This window comes from Eucalyptus grandis, chromosome 11 (genome assembly GCF_016545825.1).
Source record: "Eucalyptus grandis isolate ANBG69807.140 chromosome 11, ASM1654582v1, whole genome shotgun sequence".
Taxonomy (NCBI): Eukaryota; Viridiplantae; Streptophyta; class Magnoliopsida; order Myrtales; family Myrtaceae; genus Eucalyptus; species Eucalyptus grandis.
In genome coordinates this window covers 43,514,589-43,537,443 of record NC_052622.1, presented here as the reverse complement: position 1 = coordinate 43,537,443, position 22,855 = coordinate 43,514,589, and the positions used below count along the sequence as shown (strand labels likewise).

Here is a 22,855-nt window from a genome sequence, read left to right as displayed (position 1 = left end):
GCCACGTGGCATGTGACGTCACCGATGACGTCACCACAGACTTGACTCGAGTTGACCAGGTTGACCCGACCCGAGTTGACCAATTGACCCAACCTGGTTGACCGTTGACTGGTCGGACCGTTGACTGGTTTGACTCATTGACCGGTCGGACCGGCTTCGAGTCGGTTTCAGGACGCTAGCGAATGCCGCTCACGCGCCGCACACTCTAGCGGCGCGTGAGGGCGCGTGTGACGTCCGTTTAGCGTGTGGTTAATATGGGCGTGCTCGTATGTGAATTTCCTATCTTGTGGTATATTTATTTGCATTGTTTGATGCCTTTAAAAATATGAAATTGTGTGTAAAGCCATAAAGATGTGAATTTTGATATAATTTTGGAATATTTTGCATGGTTTGGAAAATACAATTTTCTGCTTATGATTCTATCATCACTTTAGGAATATATATAGTATTGATTTATTAATAGTTTGTATTATTGGATGGAGCAATACAATTAGCACAAGTTGTGATTTTAGTGACAAACAGCAAATGTCATCAAGTCTAAAATCACATGTGAAAGATGAATGTGAGTCATAAAATTATATCTCTAGTATGAGAGAATTTCGATGATTCAGTTGAGTTGTGACTGCCAAAATGGCATACTTGATTAGATTTGAGAAACATTGTTCATATCGTAATGGGATGTCTCCAGTTCTGATGCATGTTATACTCCCAAAGAAGGTGCTTGTGCGTTAGTTTATGGAGGGATACATATATAGCATATGGTTGAAGAGTAACTAACCCTAGTGGTTCATGCACTCAAAGGTGGTGAATTCGCGAAATGTTAGAATATATTTTTGTCACGACCCGAACCTCGGGCGCATGCACATCCTGCAATGGTCGACGAAAGTTTGCAACCTCCTAAGAATGGTTGCTGACCCATTATTTTATTTCATAGGCGGAAACGTAATAATAGCCTCCAAATAACACAAAGATGGGATAACAAATATAGGATTATATTTACATTAAACACACATATTTTTACAAGAGTGTTTACACACATAAAAGTCTAACATGATAAGGATTTGTTTCAAAAAGAAAAGCTTTTAGGCTATCTATATTCCGAGCTTCTCGTCCATGGGTACAGGGTCCCAATCGATCCCGTTAGACTTCTCGATAACAAAAACGTAGCTGTCACCCAGTGTCCAAACTAGATGGAAGACCCATCGACTCCTGACAGAAACTAAACCAAGACCTAACTTTCACTTCCTTCGACTCCCTATACATCTCCTGAAAATCCCTTCATCTAGGAACCTGAAAAATTTTAGCCCACAACCGAGTGAGATCACATCTCAACGAGTTAATTCCCTAAAAATCCCGAGTAAAAAAATAGTACACTCTACAAGCAACCTAGTCGCGTTTCTCACCACTCTTTTAATACTAGCATTTCCCTGCATATTAGAGTCAATCAAATCATACATAACAATATTGAGTTCATACATCATATGAATACCTTAACATAAGTATATGCAATGACATAAATATCAATGCAAGTACACGGGGCCCCAATTGCCAGACTAAATTGTTGTGGCACGTCCCATACCGCATCACACAATTTCGTCTCCTTATTAGATCCCTCATTTTCAATTATTCATGCGTCTCAACAATTCAACCCAACATATAATAGTCATCAGGCATGGCTGGGCATCGTCTCACACATTGAGCATGGCAATATCTACATCTAGATGGCATTCCGATTAGGAGTATCGATCTAGCATCCACTGCGACCGACATCCATTGACTTGAGACATTTCCGAAGGAGTATCGTCCGGCCCCAAAAGCTCATAACGGAATCTCATGTCATGTATGTATTCACCCAATATCACAATTCAATAATCAATTGCATATTTCATCACAATATCAATTAAGCAAATTTCCAGCAAGAACATCTTGAGAACAGTTGCAATTAACTACTAACCATAATTTGCAGAAATTGTCCTTTTGTGCATTTCTTAGTTTAATATTAGAAATCATCTCAAACGAGTTCGAAAAATTCTCAAACTTGAACATGTAAAAAAGAACATGTAACCTAATAATTTTCATGAAGACACCGAGGTCCAGATCTCTCTAGATTCGGCTTAGTAATTTACTCAATCTAGCACTAAAACCGGTCCGGTTTTCAGCGATTATGTTTTCCGAAATCAGCTTAAATCGGGGTCTGAAACAAGTCCGTTTGATTTGAAATTCGAGTATGTTAAATTAGAAGACATAACGAACAACTTTTATGAAGGCATCATTTGAAAATTCAAACTCTAAATATTAGTAAAGACCCATAGAATTCTTACAAGCCAGGCTTTCTAGTGCAGTCCAACTTTCTATTTGAAGCTAACGAAGCTAAAATCGTCTTCTTTTTAATTTCTAAAAATTCTGAAAAAAATTATATGTTATAATTTAAGGTGTTTAAAACATTTTCTTATAATAAATTTACTTCAAAATCACAACCAATCTCCATCTACAAAAATAACAAACTGCACGCGCCTAGAAATCAGTTCTGAAACAGAGTCTCTGTTCTTGGCCAAACTGTCTTCTACGGTTTTGATCTTGTTATTTAAACTAAGACTAAGCATTTCTATAACTAATCTAACATTTTTAAACTAATATTAACTATCTTTAATCTTATCTAAACCTTTCTAAACTAATTTCAAACCCATAAACAGAGGTACACAACTCCTATTCCAGTTTTAGGAGAACAACTCACCTATTTAAAACTAAAGGTGGCTATTGCTGATGGCTAGACAGCAACACAGAGACGAACCTTGGGTCTCTCGATGATGGGGTTGAGCTGAAACGGCAGAGGGGTGTGCTGCGGTGCGACTGCAACAGTAACATACGGAATTACAAAATTTTCGATAGAGGGAAACAAACGTGGTGTTTAGTGGCTGAGCTATTCTCCTGCTGGTGAGGGAGTTTTATCATCACTTGAACTCCAAGACCAAGAGATATAAAATATGGTAGTAGTTAAGTTAAAGCTTCTGTGGGTCCAGGAATTTTGTAACGTCAAGACCACGTCTTCCTCCATTTTCTTAGTCGCTGGTTTGTTATCCAAGAGGGAGCAGGAACGGGGATTGCACGTTTAAAGAAGAAGAAAACAACAGCTTGCACGGTTGAAAAATGAAAGGGAAAAAGAAAATGAAAAGGAAAGGAAAGAGGGAGACAGGTGCATGGCAACAAGGGAGAAGAAATATGTGCGGAAGAAAAAGAGATAGGGAAAAGAAAAGACAAGCTTTTCGATTGAGGGAAAAGAAAGGAAAGGAAAATAAAGAGAAAGGGGGAGAGAGAAGAGAATAGTCGCATAGTGCCAGGAAGGGGAAGGGGATGGCACGGAGGGGAAAAGGAGGGGGAGGAAAAAAGACCATCAAGGTCCCTCCTCTCACATTTCCACAGCCTTTTTGTTTTTTTCCACAAAAGCTTTAATACTTTTTCTATGGAAAAACTCTCTCCTTTCATTGTTGAGAGGCCCACCCCACTCAAACACACTTACCCCCTTCAAATGAGACTCAAATGCAAGTGAATTTCTCCCTTACATGAATGCATCCGAATTCCATTGTTTCTACTCTTCATTTTTCCTTTCTTTTGCTTGGCCATTTAATAACCTTACTAACCAAGATGAGCCCTCAATTTACTCTTATAATTCTTAAGTCCATTAGTTGCACATTAAGGACTAACAACCCATTTAAAATATGGCATTTCTCTTATTCTTTTAATTTGCCGCATTTGCATTTTTCACTAACTATTCCCGTCATCAATACATTTTGAAAAGATGCAACAATATCCCTAGGATTAATTGTGACACATGAAAATTCTCAATTTCTGAAATTAGCATCATTTCCTCGGTTAATTTCAGTCAAATGTGATTTTAACGCAACCTAAACTATCGGGTAGTTTTTGGGAATTTTCGGTGCAAATGACCCGGTCGATTATTCCCAAGCCACAATGTACATCTTCGACGCATTGACAACTCTTGGTTGTCATAAAAAATCTCGAGGTTTCAATTATGAGCACAAGGTACCAAAACAACACAAAAATCGGTTTAATGCTGATCGATGATAATTTTGTAATTAGATGGAATCACCCATGCTTAATTATATATCTCTATCGAATCGACCTATTTCCAGTCTCTGATAGATTTTCGACTGTGCCGAAATGATCATTGTAAACTAACACGGTTGAGCAGTCGATTCCTAATCGAATTCTCAAGTTTGTTGCATCAAAATCTTTTATTAACTTTTCCGACTAGTGTAGTTATTTCATGAGTGATCAACTCAGAGAATAACACTATAAACACGTCAATAAAAAGTCCGATTTATTTCATTGAAAATAGAAGTAGAAAATCAAACTGTTACAATTTTCATGGACCACTGTCATGTGAAGAGTATCAATTGCATGTCATGTATTATGTCCAAATGTGCTTATATGTTGATATATGTAGCTCTTGAGATGTGTACTTAGCACTCTCATGATGCTAATTATATGTATTGCTTGTATAATCAGTCACCTTCTCTATAAATGACAATTTCATTGTGATTAAGATTTTTACTGGATCAAACTTTAAGAAATGGAAAAAGGATTTTCTATTTGAGATGGAGTTGGTAGATGTTCATATTGCTCTTACTGAGAATAGGCCGGTAGACCTTACTGATGTGAGTACAAAAGTCCAGAAAGTACGTTTTGTTGCATAGGAAAAGAGTAATAGAATTTGCTTGCTCATTATGAAACAGTCAATTCATGAACATTTGATGAGTGGCTTGCCAACTAACTATACTATTAAGGAAATGATGGAAGCTTTGGAGGCTAGGTATCGTGTCTCTTCCAATGCCGAGATAGGTACACTTATGCAATCACTCTTTAATATGAGGTATGATGGTTCGACTGGAGTTAGAGATTATGTGCTTAGGATGATAGATCTTCGATAAAACTCTGAATTCTTCAGGTTGAGATCCCTAAAGCTTGCATTGTGCATCAAGCATTAAATTCTCTTCCTCCTAATTATGGAATTATCAAGATGAACTTTAGTTCGCAAAATGAAGATTTGTCAATCAATGACCTTATAGTTAGAGTGGTGGCAGAGGAAGAGAAACTGAAGAAAGATAGAGGGCATCTTGCCATATATGCTTCTAGTTCTGCCAACAGAAAGGGTAAATGGATTGCACATTATAGAGGAAGTCCTAAAGCCATAGACGCTTCTAACAATATAGCTTCTAAGAGAGAAAATCCTGAAGCTGTTGGCCCCTCCACCATAGTGGCTCCTAAACAGGCACCTTTTAAAAGGGAATGTGTCATTTGCTACTTTTGTAGGAAGATGAGACACATAAAGAAATACTGCGATAAATATAAAGCTTGGTTGTCTAAAAATGAGCATAAAGGTAATGATTCTTTGATACTTGTCTGTGAATCCAACCTATCTAAAGCCCCATCCAGTTCTTGGTGGCTAGATAGTGGTGCAACTAATCATGTTGCATTTACCATACAGGGATTCACAAATAGAATGATGCCAAATCAAGATGAATCAAAGCTCACTATTGGAAACAACGAGAAGATCGTCGTTGAGTTTGTGGAAGATGTCATTTTGATTTTAGATATTGGTTTTAATATGATGTTGAGAAACACCTTTTATGTATCTTCCTTTAAACGGAACTTAGTCTCCGTATCATGTTTGGATATGTGTGGTTACTCTTTTGAAATAAAAAACAATATTGTATCCATGTTCTTTAGTTCAAATAAAGTTGGGTGCTGCAATATGTTTAATGGATTGTACAGATTGTGTTTATCTCCTAATGATATATACGTCGCTAATACAGTTGAAAATGTTGTTTCCAAAAACCTCTACCTAAGGAACAATTTAGGTATTATGGCATAAACGACTATGTCACATATCTAAAAAAAGAGTAGAAAGGCTGATAAGGACACACATCATGCCTACTCTTAAAGGTGACCTAGAGACTTGCATAGACTGTTGTAGAGGAAAGATGACTAAGATAAAGAAGAAAACCGCAATTCGAAGTTCTGACTTACTAGAAGTCATTCACACCGATATCAATGGACCCTATACTGCAACTTTGTGTAGAAATTTTTATTTCATCATGTTTATCGATGATTATTCTCAATATGGTTACCTATTCCTAATTAAGGAAAAGTATGAATCTCTTAACAAATTCAAGATTTTTCGAACTGAAGTTGAGAAACAATCAGGAAAGGTACTAAAGGTGGTTAGATTTAATCGAGGTGGAGAATATTACGGTAGACATGGTAATGTTGGGCAAATTAAAGGGCCATTTGCTAAATATTTAGAAGATTCTGTAATAGTGACTCAGTTCACAATGCCTGGAAGTCCTGAACAGAATGGTGTGGCTGAAAGGCGCAATTATACTCTCATGGATATGGTAAGGTGTATGATGAGTATGACTAATTTGCCTAACTTTTTATGGGGTGAGGCTTTAAAAACAACCCTTTATATATTGAATCATGTTCCTACCAAGCTGTTATATCGACTCCTTTTGAGTTATGGACTGAACACAAACCAAATTTGAATCATTTCAAGGTCTGGGGATGTCCTGCAGAAGTAAGATTGTATAATCCAACATTAGGTAAGTTGGAGGCTAAAACCACTCGATGCTACTTTGTATCTTACTCAGAACATTCGAAGGGGTATCAGTTTTATAATCCAAGTAGAGGAACAACGATTGTGGAATCACAAATGGCCAAGTTTCTGGAATTTGATGTAGCCGAAGAGCATGATTGCTCACAAATTAGTAAACATGACAACATGACGAGACCTGCTATGTCTTTCTCCTTACCTATGAGAATGATTATGGAGCCTATTGTGCCACAAACTGAACCTATTAACACTGAGAATCCTATTGATGAAACAGCCACAGATGAAATCCTTCAAGTTCCTCAAACTCAAAATGAAGTTACAGTGGCTCCACTTAGGAGGTCTGCTAGGGAAAGACGTTCAACGATACCACCAGACTATATAGTCTATTTAGGAGAACATGATTACAATATAGGTTGCATTATAGATCCAGTGACTTATATAGACGTTGTTTCCTGTCCTCAATCCAATTTGTGGTTGGATGCAATAAGAGATGAGATGCAATCTATGAAATATAATGGCGTTTGAGAGCTTGTTGAATTACCGGAAGGTTGTAAGCCCATAGGTTGCAAGTGGGTTTATAAGACTAAAAGAGATTCAAAATGAAAGATTGAGAAATTTAAAGCTAGACTTGTGGCCAAGGGCTTCAGTCAAAGAGAAGGGATAGACTTTGAAGCAACATTTTCTCCAGTTTCTTCTAAAGACTCTGTTGAGAAATATTGTGAGTAATAAGGGTAAAATAGTAACTTAGTTATGATTAGGGTTAAGCACTTGGGAGCTTACTTCCTTACCTACTAATAAGCAACCTGTTGGTTGTCGTTGGGTTTTCACTATTAAAGTTCACCCGGATGGTACTCTTGATCAATTGAAGGCACGGTTAGTTGCGAAGGGATATACTCAAACTTGTGGTGTCGACTATAATGACACCTTCTCTCCCATGGCCGAAATTCCTTATGTCCGTGTTTTTATTTCATTGGTTGTGTAATTTGACTGGATCCTTCATCAATTGGATGTGAAAAATGTTTTTTTACATAGTGATCTGGCTGAGAAGGTCTACATGGAGCAACCACCTGGGTTTATTGCTCAGGTGGAGAATGTGGTATGTCGCTTACACAAAACTTTGTATGGACTTAAACAATCTCATCTTGCTTGGTTTGGTAGATTTAGTGATGCGGTTATCAAATTTGGATTAAAGCGGTGTTAGGTAGATCATTCAGTTTTCAGCTCCGTGTCTTCAACTAGCTGTATCCTTCTAGTTGTATATGTGAATGATATCATCATTACTGGCAGTGATTCAAGTGGTATTCAACAAACTTAAGCAATTTATGCATAAAGAATTCAGTACTAAAGATCTGGGACGTCTTTGATACTTTCTTGGTATTGAGGTATCTTATTCACATGCTGGTATCAATTTATCGCAACGAAAGTATGTACCGGACATCCTTGGTGAAGTTGGATTTCTTGGAGTAAAGTCAGTCGATACCCTTATGGATCCCAATATGAAACTTGATGTAGAACATGGAGAATTACTACATGATCCAACAAAGTATCGAAGGTTAGTTGGTAAGTTAAACTATCTTACTATCACAAGACCTAATATATCCTTCGCAATTAGTGTACTAAGTCAATTCATGAGTTCTCCTCGTATCACTCATTGGGATGTTGTACTTCGAATCGTCAAATATTTAAAGGGAGCGCCAGGTAAAGGGCCACAATTCAAGAATTATGGCCATCTAAACACTGCACGCTTTTTTTATGTTGACTGGGTTCGATGTCCTGTGGATAAGAGATCTACTTCAGGCTATTGTGTGTTTCTTGGGGGTAATTGAGTTGCATGGAAAAGCAAGAAACAGCATGTAGTTTCTCGATCAAGTGCTAAAGCTGAATATCGTGCTATGGCACATGTGACAAGTGAATTACTATGGTTGAGAATGTTACTATCAGAGATTGGAATGTCACCGTCAAATCCATCAATGCTATATTGTGATAATCAATCCGCTATTCATATTGCATATAATCCAGTCTTCCATGAGCGAACTAAGCACATTGAGGTTGATTGTCATTTTGTGCGAGAAAAAGTTCAGAAATGTAAGGTTATTCTACAACACACAAAGTCGCAGGATCAACTCGCGGACATTTTTACAAAATCTCTACGGGGGAATAGAGTGAGCATCTTATGTAACAAGTTGGGTTTATTTGATATCTATATCCCAACTTGAGGGGAGTGTTGATAAATATTGTGAGTAATAAGGGTAAAATAGTAACTTAGTTATGATTGGGGTTAAGCACATATGAGCATATATATATGTAACCCTTTTCACTTTTTAATAATATATAAAATAATTATCTCTTTCACAGACTCCTTTAGAGTGATCATGGCATTATTAACTCATTTTGACATGGAATTACAGCAAATGGATGTTAAAACTACTTTTCTAAATTGAGAACTTGATGAGATTTATATGGTGCAACTTGAAGGTTTTGCAACAAATGATTCAGGTAAGTTTGTATGTAAACTGAAGAATGCTATTTATGGTCTCAAACAAACTTCCAGACAATGGTACTTAAAGTTTCACAATGTTGTTACTTCTTTTGGTTTTGTTGAGAACAAAGTAGATTAGTGCACTTTACCAAAAAAAGAGTAGATCAGTGCATATACTATAAGGTCAATGGGAGGAAATTTATTTTTCTTATAATTTATGTGGATGATATTTTGCTTGCTAGTAGTAATATTGGATTGCTGTGTGAAACAAAACAAATGTTGTCGAAGAATTTTGACATGAAAGACTTGGGTGAAGCATCTTTCGTTTTTGGCATTGAAATCCATAGGGATCGTTCTCGTTGTATGTTGGGCTTATCTCAAAAGGCCTATGTTGATCGTATTTTGGAGAGATTCAACATGCAGGATTGTAAACCAGGAACTGTTCCTGTCGTTAAGGGTGACAAGTTAAGTCTCTCACAATGTTCTCAATCAGATTTTGAAAAAGACCAAATGAAGGACATACCTTATGCTAATGCACTTGGAAGTGTCATGTATGCTTAAGTTTGTACCAGACTAGACATCGCCTTTGTAACAGGGCTTTTAGGCAGATATCAGTCGAATCCAGGACACAATCACTGGATTGCTGCCAAAAAGGTCTTGAAATACTTAAAAAGAACAAGGAATTATATGCTGATTTATAAATATGTCCATGATTTGCGATTGTTGGCATATTCAGATGCAAACTTTGCTGGTTGTGAGGATGATAGGAAGTCGACAACATGATATATATTCATGTTAGCAAGAGGCGCAGTATCGTGGAAAAGTGAGAAACAGAAATATATATCTTCCTCTACCATGCAAGCGGAGTTTATAGCATGTTTTTCAATTGCTACTCAAGCAATTTGGTTTCGGAACCTCATTAAGGAATTGACCGTATTTGATTTTGTGAATAGACCCATACAGTTATATTGTGATAACAATTTTGCTGTGTTATTTGTCAATAACAACAAAAGTCTTAAAGGGTCTAAGCATTTAGAGGTCAAATTTTTTTATCATAAAGAAAATGGTACAGAATGGTGACATTATAGTAGAGCATATTCCCACAAATGATATGTTCGCAGATCCGCTGACTAAAGGCCTACGCCCCTGTGTATTTGAGCGACATATCATAAACATGGGCTTGGGAAAATCGCTGGATACTATCGTTTAGTGGGAGCTACTTCAGATTTGCTCTAATAAAGTTTAAGTCTATATTTTGTTACTTTATGTAACATTTAGATATATGTTGTATAAACTGTTATTGAGTTGCGTACATATATCTAAGGAAAATCTTAAGATACTGTGTAAATCTTGAGTAAAGGCTAGGGACATTCATATGTTAGCCTTGTACATATGTCTCAATTACACATAAAGAAAAGGTTAACCATAAAGATAAGACATATGTGGGTTCATTAGAACCATAAAGATGTTCTCTAGTGCCACATCAGGTTTTTTTGTGATACTTAAGGTAAGAGAATAGTGACCAACAAAGAGCATAACACATAAGGTAAAACTCTTTATGAGGCGTTATCGATTTGCCACACAACCATATTAAATGCATATCAATAAAGTTGATAGCATTTGTGACTATGGAAGGCTCTGTTTACCGCCATGATCTAGTGTTGGAGACTTTATAGAATCGGATTGACTGTTGAAAATTATCTCTAGATCAAAATAAAAGTGCGCACATACAGTACGTTCTCAATTAATATAGTCCAAGTGGAAGAATGTAAGAATTTTCCTTATATGGGCTACATTAATTGAGATTGTAATTAACCATTCTTACGGAGTTGATCTAATAAGGTAGGATATAAAGTTTCTTAACAGTTGAATATGGGTCTGACTTGTGTGAGCTGAGTTGGGCCCGGCCCATGATGAGAGGGCCCATACAAAACTCAATAAATAGCGCTAAAGTCCCTCCTCTAGCCCTCGTTCTTCTGAAAAACTCTCTCACCTCACATAAGGAAAACTGTGAGTGGCGGTCTCATCGAGCTAGGAACCGAGGGTCATAGAGGAGAAGATCTTCGGCATTAAAGGCTTGGATTGCTGTTGTTTTGCTCTAAGAACTATGAATTCAAAATCAGGTACGCAAATCTTCGTCTTCTCCTTTAAGATGTTCGAGATTCTAGCTATGTCGATCTTGGAAAGCCATTTAAACGGCCTACAGAGACACCTTTTGAGTGCCTAGCCACGATGGCCTAAGCATCTACCACCTGACCCTGGTGCTCGAAGCAGTCGATCGGGCGTGGGCGAGTTTTGCATGTCGTCTAGACTCTCGGCTGTGTCATGGGCTGGAATTCATCAGCTCATCAGCTAGAGGAAATAGACCAAGATATGGCCGATGAGTTGGCCGAGAGAACCATGGAGTCTACCTTCTTCTTATATCTGGGAGACTAAATATTCCAAATATAATGATTCTATACCAAATTTCATTGTGCATTCTTAATATTGAATCTAACGGAGAGTTCGATAGTATATGAACATAGGGTGCCCGTGATTTTTTAGGAGATCTTCGGTCCATTTTCATGATTCAGATCGAAATGAAGCACTTCAAGTCTATTATTATTAATATTATCTCTCTCTACTTCACCCGATTCTGAAGCATGGCGTTGAAAGGAAATGTGGGCAAAAGTATATAATTGATTCTTCTCATGCATCATTTAACTTCAGTTTTCTGAATAGTAGTATCTTCGATTTTGACATCAGATGTTTGCTTGCTCTTGTCCGGCAGTAATTTGATGCATGGTAGCATCGTGTATTTGTTTGTACATTTTAATAGTTGCTTATACATTTTATATTTAGTTTACGGAATTATTAGCCTATCTAACTCATGCGTTATTTCCACCTCTACGGTGAAATTGTTTTATATGCTGATAAGAAAAGTTTGTGGTGAGGATACCTTTTCATGTAACATATGATGGCGACATGAAGAAAGTAATTTTATTGAATGGATACACTACAAACAATAACGAAGTGGTGTGACGACCAATTACCATTGCCCATGTGATACGAATCTCATTTTACTTGATGTCATGTATGTATGCATCTCACTTTCAATTGATTTGTTACATCATGTGTAACTGCTAAGTAGTGTATCCGTCACATTAAATACCTTCTCGGTAACATGATTGGTGCCTAGATCCCTTGTACCTTGATGTTATGTTAACTCAATTCAATTAAGCAATAACTAGATGCTAATGGGCTTTAATATGATTTTTCCAGTGCACCCTACTCAGGGACAATGACTTGGCAGAGGGACTTCTATCCAAGAAGAGCTTTGCAAACAAATGTGAATATATCAGTTGACGCCCTCTTTCTGTGAATTGCGATGAGACATTTTACGCTGTCTATGGTTCACATGGCTTTAGCTCTTCTGATCCAGAAATTCAGTTGAGAAGAGCCATCTGTTGTTCTCCTTTCACGACTGGGTTTCTGTCTCTGAACTTATGCGTCAACTTGTCCAAGAAGAACACTGGAGAATGTGTAAGGGTAAAGGCTGTTTCTGTCGTGAATTTGATTCTGCTAAAAGGCTGTGCTTATGAGGACAGGGAAAAGTAAGCTCTGATTGCACCTGCTTGTAAAAACTAGAACAATTTTAGGATGAGCAACTTGTATATATCTATATACATATATATGTATATTGCCAAGAACAAGATGAGCAATTATTTGACTCTGTTTTAGACTTGACTTAATTGACTTCTAGTGAATAGGTTTGGATGTTGAGTGGTTCTGGAAAGCATTTCGACACTCCTAAAGAAGGAAGTTTGTACTTCATTCTATGAGCATGGTTTGCTGAGACTAAAGAGATCAGATTGAGGTTAATTAGCATGGTTGCCTCAGCCCTGGACCTTGCAAATGGGGCTTGGTAGATGTGCTTTTTGCTAGCATAAGTTCATACCCCATCTTTCATTTTTAAGTTTCTAACATTATCTGCAGGTCCAAAAATCTTGGACACGTTCTTCTGCAGTTATAAAATTAGAGAATGTGCTTTTCCTATAGATTACAACAATGACAAAACAATGACAAATTTTCGAGGATCTGATTTTATTCTTGAGGGCTTGGCAGATTGTGTATCTTCTAGGGTAAGTGGCATACAAGTAAGAATAGTTTTTCAGGTGTTCTTTGTTTTATAAATGCTTTGATATACATCAACATCGCACTTATATCAGCAAAAGGCTCATTTCTTCTTTTCGTCAATATGTATTTTAAGCAAGAATTTCTACTAATGATAGTATAAACAAAATCATCTCTTCATTGAAATTCCACTTAGTGTCCACTTTTAGGACTTGAAGCTTCAAAAAAGAGCAACAATGCTTCTGGCATTTTTAGCCTCATCTGGAACAGCTGGCTTTTGAAGTCCTTATGGAACACAAGATATCCAATGGAGCAAACTTCCTTATGTTGATTTTGCATTGACATCAGAGATATTGGTGGAAGCAGGAGGCCCTACTGAGCCACCAGAAATCTTGAAAGAGAGGTACTGATTATGATCAGCATTCTTCTATCTTTTTGGCTTTACTTCTTCCTTTGCATATTCTGCTACTAGCTTGCAAATGTTTAATATTACTCAACCGGCTTGTGTCCAATCCTGAATATTCCGCTGCTGGCTTACAAATGTTGACAGTTAGAAGAGACATGGCCAGCTTGACCGTTCATGCAGCAAACTGAATGTCCCAGAGAACTATTAGGTTCAGGCAGCTAGACAGCTTGCACAGGCAGATGAGGGAATTTTAGGTCATCGAATTGGAAAGAGCATTTAAAAGGAAGAGTTTATGCTTATTTAGGCGATCATGTATCATAAGAGCCCTCATATATCCATGATTTCTGTAAATTTTGGTGGCATCAGCATTTATTGAAACTAGGTGAAGAACTGAGCAAGCAAGGACCCCTTGCTTACCTTGTGAGGATGATGGATGCATTACATGGAGAATTTTAATTATTTATGATAGATTAATTCTAAAAATATTATAGATTGTGAGAAATATCAGAAACTATTTTTATAATTTTTAAGAGAGAAGAGAAAGTGACTAGTATAAGTAGGATGGCTAGGTAATTTTAGGAATAATTTATTAGTGAGAAGTCCTGTTTGGAATGGAATGTAGTATGAGTAAGATTTGAGCATTGGCATTTTAGAGATGCGATTTCACTGTTCATTGAGTCACTGTTCATTTTCTTCTTCCCCGCCAATTTTCTTTGATGTTCGTCTTCTTCTTCCCCACCTGAGAGTTGGGCTTCTCCGACAACCGCCACCACCGCTTGAGGGTCGCGCGTCCCTAATGACCACTGCCTAGGGTGGCGCTCTGCCGAGCTTCACAGTGGGCGGCTCCCCCACAATTTTCCCCTCTCCACGCAGCATCTCCTCCTCCCTTTTCTTTTCTTTTCTTTTTTTCCTTTTTTTTTAATCTTAAAGTTTGTTTTGCAAAATATACACAAAAAATGAGTTTTCAAACACACTTGCTTTCCCAAAATGCCTATTCACTCAAAGATACCTAGGAAATGCAAAGTCTTCCTCAAAGTTGAACCAAACGGGCAAGTTGTTTTGAGAATTAATTTTTTTTTTTTTTGGGTAAAGCATTTTGAGAATTAATTTTTAGAGAGGTTTATTTTGAATAGAAGGTCTTGAATTTGTGCATAAAAAATTAAATAGAAATACGATTAAATGCCCACTTTTCCAAGCGATGGCGAACTAGCTTTCAACTAGCTCATATCATCAGAGGGATCCTCTGACTTTTTCTTGAGATTTTCTACTAAATGTTTGCCCTTCAATAGCACAATCCACGTGCAAACAAATTCTGACATAAGCTTTACCCAGAAAAGCAGAACAAAAAAATGGAGATAAGATGCACATGAATTTAAGCAAGGGGCGCTTCCCAGGTGCTCAGAAAGTAACGCAATCCACATTTTCTCTCGACTCAAGAAGCGCAGTGAGGTTTGACCCAACAGAAAGCGCGGTGAGGTCTCCCTTCTTTCTTGGTTCGCGTGGCATATCGAGATTCGTAGCGTGTTTGACACTGACATCTGAACCAGCCATAGTCGCCGATCACAGCCTTCTCTGGGACTTCGTCACTGTTCGATGCATAGGCGTTGAGTCAACCAGAACCATCGCTCTTCGAAGTTTTGAGCTTTTCCAGCAAAAACATGGCTTCGCAGGCAAAGAAACTCATCAACGACCCAGATGGTTTGCACACGATTTCTTCTTCTGCCCTCTTGACATGTCGCTTCGTTTTGGTTCCTGGGTGCCTTTGATCTGTTCATGGTTTGATGTAAATCAGAAAGATGTAATCTTGCATGACGTTGTCGCTAAAATCTTAGGAGTTTAATCTTTTTGTTTTGTCCTTGACGTGTTATTTCACGTCTTTATCGGCATTTAAGCGTTTCGATGACATGAATTATCTGTGTCACTCGTGGATGAAACAAGAGAAAAGGGAACAGAAAGGAAATGTATCCGTTACATCTGTTTGATGTAATTGCAGATGTGGTGACCGAGTTCATCGAGGGTCTTGTGGAAACCTATCCCAATTTGCAGTACTTGGATGGTTTTCCTGAGGTGATTCCGACTTCCGTAATATATATACATATATTTTTTTTGGATGCTTCTTTCATGAGTCTTACAGTTTATTCAGTGACTCACACGACCGTTCCAATCCTATTGGTGGAAATGCAGGTGAAGGTCGTGTTGCGGGCCGATATTTCGCCTGCTACATATGACAAGGTCGTTGTTATATCAGGTTAATGTTGTCTTCCCTGCATTTCTATGTTAATGTTTTAGAATCTAATTGTGCGCATTGATTTTCTTGAATTCTTATTTTGTCAGTGACGTCCATGGCATCGACGTGATATAGTTGTTATCTTTCAGTTCCTGCCAATGTTTCTATATTCAGAAACACTTTTTTTCCTCTCATTTAGAAACAATTGATCTGTTCGCAACTCCTCATTCCCCACAGCTTCTACTTCATCTACCCAATTAATTCATTTACAGTTCAATCATTTAGAAGGAAAGTGATGGACTTCAACAGCGGGCCATGATTTATGCATAAGAATCTCCAGTTCGATGATCTAGGCTATTTCTTTGTCAGGTGGCGGTAGCGGCCATGAGCCAGCTCATGCTGGATTCGTGGGTGAAGGGATGCTAGCAGCTGCAATATGTGGTGATGTTTTTGCTTCTCCACCAGTTGATGCTGTTCTAGCTGTATGTTTTCTCATGATTATATGACTAAACAAGGAAAATGTCATGGATCTCTTGCTTTATGTTTTGTCTCCTTGTCTATGAGATTCATTTTGCTCTATTGTATATATTTCAGGGCATCCGAGCTGTAACTGGTCCAATGGGGTGTCTACTTATTGTCAAGGTACTTCCTTTACTTTATCCTACCACCTTATAGAGTATTTTGGCATACATGTAAACTTGTGTACACAATGGAAAAACGAAAAAATTTGTAAATGGCACTTTCATTGCCACGGAAATTCCGGGAGTTTATGCAGTTCTAGCAGCCGCATAGACCACAAGTACTTATTTCCTTGTGCTATGACATCTGTCCAAAACAGAAGATCTAACAGAAGAAGGATTACAATCTCCCTTTTGCAGAATTATACAGGTGATCGCTTGAACTTTGGATTGGCTGCTGAGCTGGCTAAATCTGAAGGTTACATGGTTGAGGTACTTCCCCTGTAATTACTTCCAGATGTGATTGTGATTTTAACATATGCTGGAGACTGGTGTCAAAAGGTTATGCCTTATTGCAGATGGTGATTGTCGGAGATGATTGTGCTTTACCTCCCCCTCGAGGCATAGTCGGGAGGAGAGGATTGGCAGGGACTATTCTAGTTCACAAGGTTTGTGGTCTTTTTCTCTCTGAAAGGTTGTGCTTTAAATGTCCCTTTTGGCACAAAACAAGAACCTTTTCCTTCTCCCCTTCTCATGGTCCACACTTGTATCCTTAATTTTTGCCACCATCACTTTCATCTATTCGAGTGACTACGTCAACTTTAAAAACTCTCGTATTTTCTTGTTGTAATGGATCTTTAACATAGGAATCTCCAGTTTTAGCAAATCAATTTGTAGAAAGTTTTTAAATTTTTAATTAAGAAAGTCAGAAGGACATCCCTTTCGGATTATTCTTCTGAAGTTTTCATGCATCTGGCAATATCTATGGTTCATTGTTGTTGAGAGACTCCACACTTCTTGCCCTACGTTTATGAGTAGTTAAAGTGAAGAATATTGATATGATTCTTTGCTTTCATTTGTCAATATAAGGTTGCCGGAGCTGCAGCCGCAGCTGGGCTCTCACTTAAGGATGTTGCAGCAGAGGCGAAGCGTGCATCAGAAATGATTGGGACGATGGGTGTTGCATTATCCGTTTGCACTCTACCAGGTCAGGCTACTTCAAATCGTTTAGCACCGGGAAAGATGGAACTTGGCCTCGGAATCGTGAGTTATCTTGAATTCTCTGCATTATATTTATGACCATGCAGCGAATACAAGCTTACCAGTAAGTGATAATGATATACTGGCTAATGGCTCCACTACTCACATAGTTCAGGCTATGTTGAGCTTCCCTATCATTCATGAGAAGCATCTCCTTTATAATGTCCCCTTCTAATGCAAGCATTCTTGCGTGTGTGCTTGTCTGAAATCTTTTGGCTATGTTTCAACTCGATATAATTATTTGACTAAATAGCACAATCTTCTCTGACAGCATGGAGAACCAGGTGTGGCTGTGGCTGACATTCAACCAGTGGACATGGTGATTTCTCATGTTTTGACAAAAATATTGTCACCGGTATGACCTTTAACTAGGGTACTAAGGATTTCGTTGCAAATCAAGTGAAGCAAATATTCCTTTTTTCTAACTCTATTCAAAATCATTTTCCTTGGGCTCTCTCTGTTTCTATAATATTGTTATTATTATTTTTACTGAAGTTTTAAATGCCTTGACCTCATGTCTTAACATATTCACGCGGAACGTACTTGTATACATTGTTGTCCACTTATACAAGTACCTTAAACAAAACTAGTTTCTGCTTTAGTTCTGTTTTATAAGCAAAATGGATTGCCTTGTTTTACTTGAACAGGTGATTTTTTTATATGAGAGAATAATTCTTCAAGAACAGATGGGACAGTTTTCCCCGATTGTTTCTTGACATTCCTAGTTCTCTTGAGCCATAATTTGTCCTACATACCTTGATGAACTTTTCGACACCTTAGGGAAAACGATCCCATTTATTTAGTTTGAGTTATGATTCTGCAAGTTTTACTATTATATCCATCATTTAACAAGTCCTTTTCTTCCTCGAATATTCTGTCCATGACTCTATGTACTCTCTTAGAAAATTTCTTCACATGATGGATGTGGCAGAAGTACGAATTTAAAATAAATTAACAATCTCTGATTGATTGATTGATCTCCTCAGGAGTCGAACTATGTCCCCATTTCACGAGGTAATAGGGTGATTATTATGACAAATGGGTGAGTCTACTCTCTAACCTTTGTCTTCTGGTGTACTGGATAACCATGAAGTTCTTAGATTCTGTTTAGACAATAGGATTGCAGCTTTAACATCTCTTACACTCTTCATTTCTGAATTATAGGCTCGGTGCCACCCCGATTATGGAACTCATGATTGCATCGGGAAAAACAGTAACTAAACTGCAGCTAGAACATGGATTAGCTGTTGATAGAGTATATGTTGGGTCATTTATGACTTCTCTCGATATGGCAGGTCGGTCACTTTTTATGTGCTATTACTTTGATGGACTAGTTCTGATCGTTATGTTTCTATCAGGGTTTTCAATCACTATTATGAAGGCAGATGAATCAATTTTGCAGCGGTTAGATGCTGCAACTAAGGCTCCGGCATGGCCTGTTGGAGTTAATGGTCCGTGTGCATTTAAGCTTTTCCCTCCTCCTCCTCCTTGGTACTTATATTTCATGGTTAGAACAAGAAGAAATAAAACTACTTTACTGATGTTGGTACCAACCTTCAGAGTGAAGATGTGCATGCTTTCAAGAACATGTTGCTTTTCTATTACTAGTTCAACATGAGTTTTATAAGGCAATCATGGAGCTCATCGTGGTTTGTCGTGCAGGGAATCGCCCAACACCAAAGTTTCCAGTTCCAATGCCGCCATCTTCCTTAAAAGCTATGAATGTGGTATGTAATTTGCGTACAAGAGGAAGTTTGAGATTTTCTATAACGGCCATATGCTTCTTGAAGTTTATCAATGACTATCTCCTTGATCAAAGCTCATTGATTATGATTTAATTCTGATTAGTCATCAAGTCGGCCACGGGAGCTGAGCAAACAGGGCCTGCTCCTTGAGGCAGCTATTGAAGCAGCAGCCAAAGCAGTTATTGATATTAAAGACCAGTTGAATGAGTGGGATGGCGAAGCAGGAGATGCTGACTGTGGGTCAACAGTAAGTCCTTTAAAAGTTTCTTCTTCTTTGCCATTGGCACATTTTTTCTTCCCACCCTTTTGGCTTCCCGCTCAATATTTACCTGTTCTGCAGTTGTTTAAAGGTGCAACAGCTATTTTGGAGGACTTGAAAAACCAGTGAGTTCTGTTAGAACTTAGTCCAACTACATGAAATTCGATTTTCCTTGTACCTTCTCGCCATTGATGAAGTTCAAGTAAAGGCCACGATTATGAAATGACTTTTTCATTGCAGTGAAATGTTACCCTATCTAATAAATAAGTAGCTTTTGGATGGTAACACCAATCCTTGAATATTTGCACTGATTACTTTATTCGTTTCCTTCTACTTCCTAGCTATCCTCTCAATGATGCTGCAGAGACAGTAAACGAGGTCGGGACATCCATGAGAGTGATGGGTGGAACTAGTGGGATCATGTAATGTACTCTCCTTTGCTCTCTCTTAGACGAGGGTCGGATATTATGTTTACATGTGTATTCCAACTAAGTGTGCAACCCCCTTTTCCCCTTTTTGGAACAGATACAACATATTCTCTAAGGCTGTAAGTGCAAAATTGAAAGGGAGTGCTATTTCACCTAAGCAATGTGAGGTTACGCTCTACTTCTGATACTTTGATATGTTTGATGACCCTGGCCTCACTCCTTTTCTTGATTCAGGGGCCGAAGCATTTGAAGCTGGCATCAATGCTATCAGTAAGTATGGAGGAGCAAGTGCCGGTTACCGCACAATGTTGGATGCCTTGATTCCAGCGTCTAGAGTTCTTCATGAGGTCAGTGATAACTAATGCGATGCTGTTTTGCCCCCTGTTGTTGACATTTTCACTGTACAATCCCTTGGTTTTTTAAAATTTCTTTTGTCAACAGAAGCTGGATGCCGGCGTGGATCCTGTAACTGCATTTGTTCTTTCATCTGACGCAGCATTGGCTGGAGCAGAGTCAACAAAAGGGATGCAAGCACAGGTGATATAATTAATTAGAACACTGTCTTCTTCGCCTACTTAATGGCACTAAATCTGCAAGAAAGATCTTTACTCAGCATATCTTTGGAACTGCATGGGGCTGACTGTTGAGTTGTACAATTGTTGTCAACTAAAGAGATAATGTTAGTAGACAAGATTAACTCAACTGAATTGGATATCTGACATCTTACTCAATAAGTGTGAACTGTGAAGGACTTCAAAATCTGAAGGTGCCAAAAAACTTTTAGGCCATTTCTTGCAGAGTTTGCTTCAGATTCACTGGACGTTGGATTAGAAAATGATGAGGGCTTACGTGACCTTTGCATTTGTTCATCGCATCCTGACTTTTATAAACCACAAGGGTCGTCATTAGGATAAGACCATAAAGCAAGAGGATCAGTCACAAGTTCACATATCACGATAAGTAACCTTGACTAGATTCAGGTCTCAGATGTCGGAGTTTGCTATCTGCAGTGTAGCTTTTCTAATTTCAGGTGCAGAAGAATATGCTCGAGGATTTAGTATCAATGCTTAGTTTTGACAGAACATCATGACTACCTCAAAGGAATTAATGCTACTTATAGTTGACAATGCAATTTTCTTGACATTTTTGTGTAAAAGATTGTGAATTCATAATTACACTATTCGTATAGGCTGGGCGTGCATCTTATATCTCTGAGGCAAACCTCCAATCAGTTCCGGATCCAGGTGCAATGGCCGTGGCTTCATGGTATAGGGCAGCTGCATCAGCTGTCAAGGAAAGGATGTCAGCTTCCTGATCTTTCAAGTTCCTTTTAAGCTATAATTATACAAACCAGAAAATGACCGGGGTTCTAGCTAATGACCGATTACTTTATGGCTTGATTCTCTTCATTTTGTTGCTCCTGAAACAGTGTAAGCAAGTGATACCAGTGAGATAGCAACAGTATGTAGTTAAAGAGATATAACCTCTCCCGATCTAGATTTAGATGTACTATTCAACCTATTTTTGGTGTTTCCATATGGTGTTGGTGTTGATGAAGCTAAACTTAAGCGTGCACTACCCACTAAGCAAGCTGTAGCTATTGAAGAAGGAAATTACTGTGATGATGCGAGATTTAGAATCAGCCATGATTTTGATGCTGAGACAAATCTTTTCTCACCAGATGAAAGCATTATTGTTTTACTTTGCTGTTGCTTTATTTTGAACCTTTCATGTCTGATGTTGAGATTTTGACATATGAAGAAATATTTACTTTCAACCAAAAAAGATTTAAAAAAAAAAAATGATTAGGTTAGCTCTAGATTCTTTCTTGGGGAAGAAATATATCAAGATCTATAATTATCACTATTATTACGTACTTTTTGCAAAAGTTACAAAAATCACTGAGAGAATCATTTGGTCCATGGCTCCTCCTTTGTGTTTGTCTTTTGAGTTATTACACCGAGCATCAAGACATAACCAAAAGCAGGAATTGAGATGACAAGTGATGTCATAAATCATGATGCTGTTAAGTATGAGCACAAGGTAAACATGTCGCCTCAATCATGGAATAATTCCAAGAGGATGTTGCAAGGTTACAAGTTACAAACAAAAACATCAAGAATTTAGAGGGTCCATTTTATAGATCACGTGATATCGAAATTTCCCTTTGTTGGGTGCGTGATATCAGAATTATAACATGCGGAATATCTCGATTATTTTTTTTATTAGAATATGCTCTTTTTCAATGATTTTCTTTTTCTACACAAATAATGTATAGGGAAGATTGAAAATTCAACAGGAAACGTTGTCATGAAGATGATGGTATGGTTGCTCATTATTTGCCACTGCTCTCATATATATATTAGAACTTAATTAACTCCGAAAACAAATGAGATTGCATTAGACTTCAAAATTTTAATTAGTACCTACCAACTCTTATACGCTATTCCCTGAAATAAATTAGCCTACAAATAAAGGTTTTCTTCCATCATAAACCGTCTAAAAGAGCTTGATTACACAAGCCGTCCTGGATGAATTTCGAAGCTATTTTTGTAGGCAGAATCATCAACCATTCAAAATTAAAATGGATATGGCAAGAAGAATGATCCGACCCTATCGTATCGGTGTAAACCAAGACCTCGATGTACCACCGTGCAAAAATCCAAAAATCGATGGATGGACTCACGGGATCGACATATGAAAATTGCATGAAGCGTGAACTTCCCAGACCTCCAATTACATCCAATTTCGCTTATACGTACGGTACGATGGGCGTTGAATTGGCGATTCCAGTTCTCACGTCCGTCCATTTGGGATCCCAAATTGGGACGCGAAAATGACAAACGAAA

At 37.9% G+C, this 22,855-nt stretch overlaps 1 protein-coding gene and 1 long non-coding RNA gene across 4 annotated transcripts; one reads left to right on the top strand and one right to left on the bottom strand.

Annotated features, from left to right (window-relative positions):
- Positions 1 to 971: 971 nt before the first annotated feature.
- LOC120289505 lies at positions 972 to 2,937 on the bottom strand. Its single transcript, XR_005547519.1, has 2 exons — positions 2,735 to 2,937; positions 972 to 1,290 (listed from the first exon to the last, which is right to left on the bottom strand). It is a non-coding gene; the product is annotated as an uncharacterized LOC120289505 (long non-coding RNA).
- An 11,945-nt stretch (positions 2,938 to 14,882) lies between these two features.
- On the top strand, positions 14,883 to 21,707 carry LOC104425855 (putative 3,4-dihydroxy-2-butanone kinase). 3 transcript variants are annotated; one of them, XM_010038694.3, is made up of 21 exons: positions 14,883 to 15,100; positions 15,196 to 15,327; positions 15,623 to 15,696; positions 15,814 to 15,877; positions 16,226 to 16,338; positions 16,451 to 16,498; positions 16,735 to 16,806; positions 16,893 to 16,982; positions 17,404 to 17,577; positions 17,846 to 17,929; positions 18,561 to 18,616; positions 18,739 to 18,869; positions 18,933 to 19,025; positions 19,237 to 19,301; positions 19,423 to 19,566; positions 19,660 to 19,703; positions 19,920 to 20,000; positions 20,104 to 20,168; positions 20,241 to 20,353; positions 20,448 to 20,543; positions 21,196 to 21,707. In XM_010038694.3, the coding sequence occupies exons 2-21, from the start codon at positions 15,288 to 15,290 to the stop codon at positions 21,319 to 21,321; spliced, it is 1,773 nt and encodes a 590-aa protein (XP_010036996.1). In that variant the 5' UTR covers positions 14,883 to 15,100; positions 15,196 to 15,287; the 3' UTR covers positions 21,322 to 21,707. The 3 variants fall into 3 exon arrangements, with proteins under 3 accessions (XP_010036996.1, XP_010036995.1, XP_018721348.1); XM_010038693.3 differs by having other exon boundaries at positions 15,177 to 15,327; XM_018865803.2 differs by lacking the exons at positions 14,883 to 15,100; positions 15,196 to 15,327; positions 15,623 to 15,696 and having other exon boundaries at positions 15,840 to 15,877; positions 16,226 to 16,297.
- The last annotated feature ends 1,148 nt before the right edge of the window (positions 21,708 to 22,855 follow it).

Excerpts from the sequence above, each read along its gene's own strand:
- LOC104425855 (XM_010038694.3), top strand. The coding sequence starts at position 15,288 with ATGGCTTCGCAGGCAAAGAAACTCATCAACGACCCAGATG. Across the intron at positions 15,878-16,225 it reads CAAGGTCGTTGTTATATCAG|GTGGCGGTAGCGGCCATGAG; the intron begins GTTAATGTTGTC and ends TTTCTTTGTCAG. Across the intron at positions 17,930-18,560 it reads TGACAAAAATATTGTCACCG|GAGTCGAACTATGTCCCCAT; the intron begins GTATGACCTTTA and ends TGATCTCCTCAG.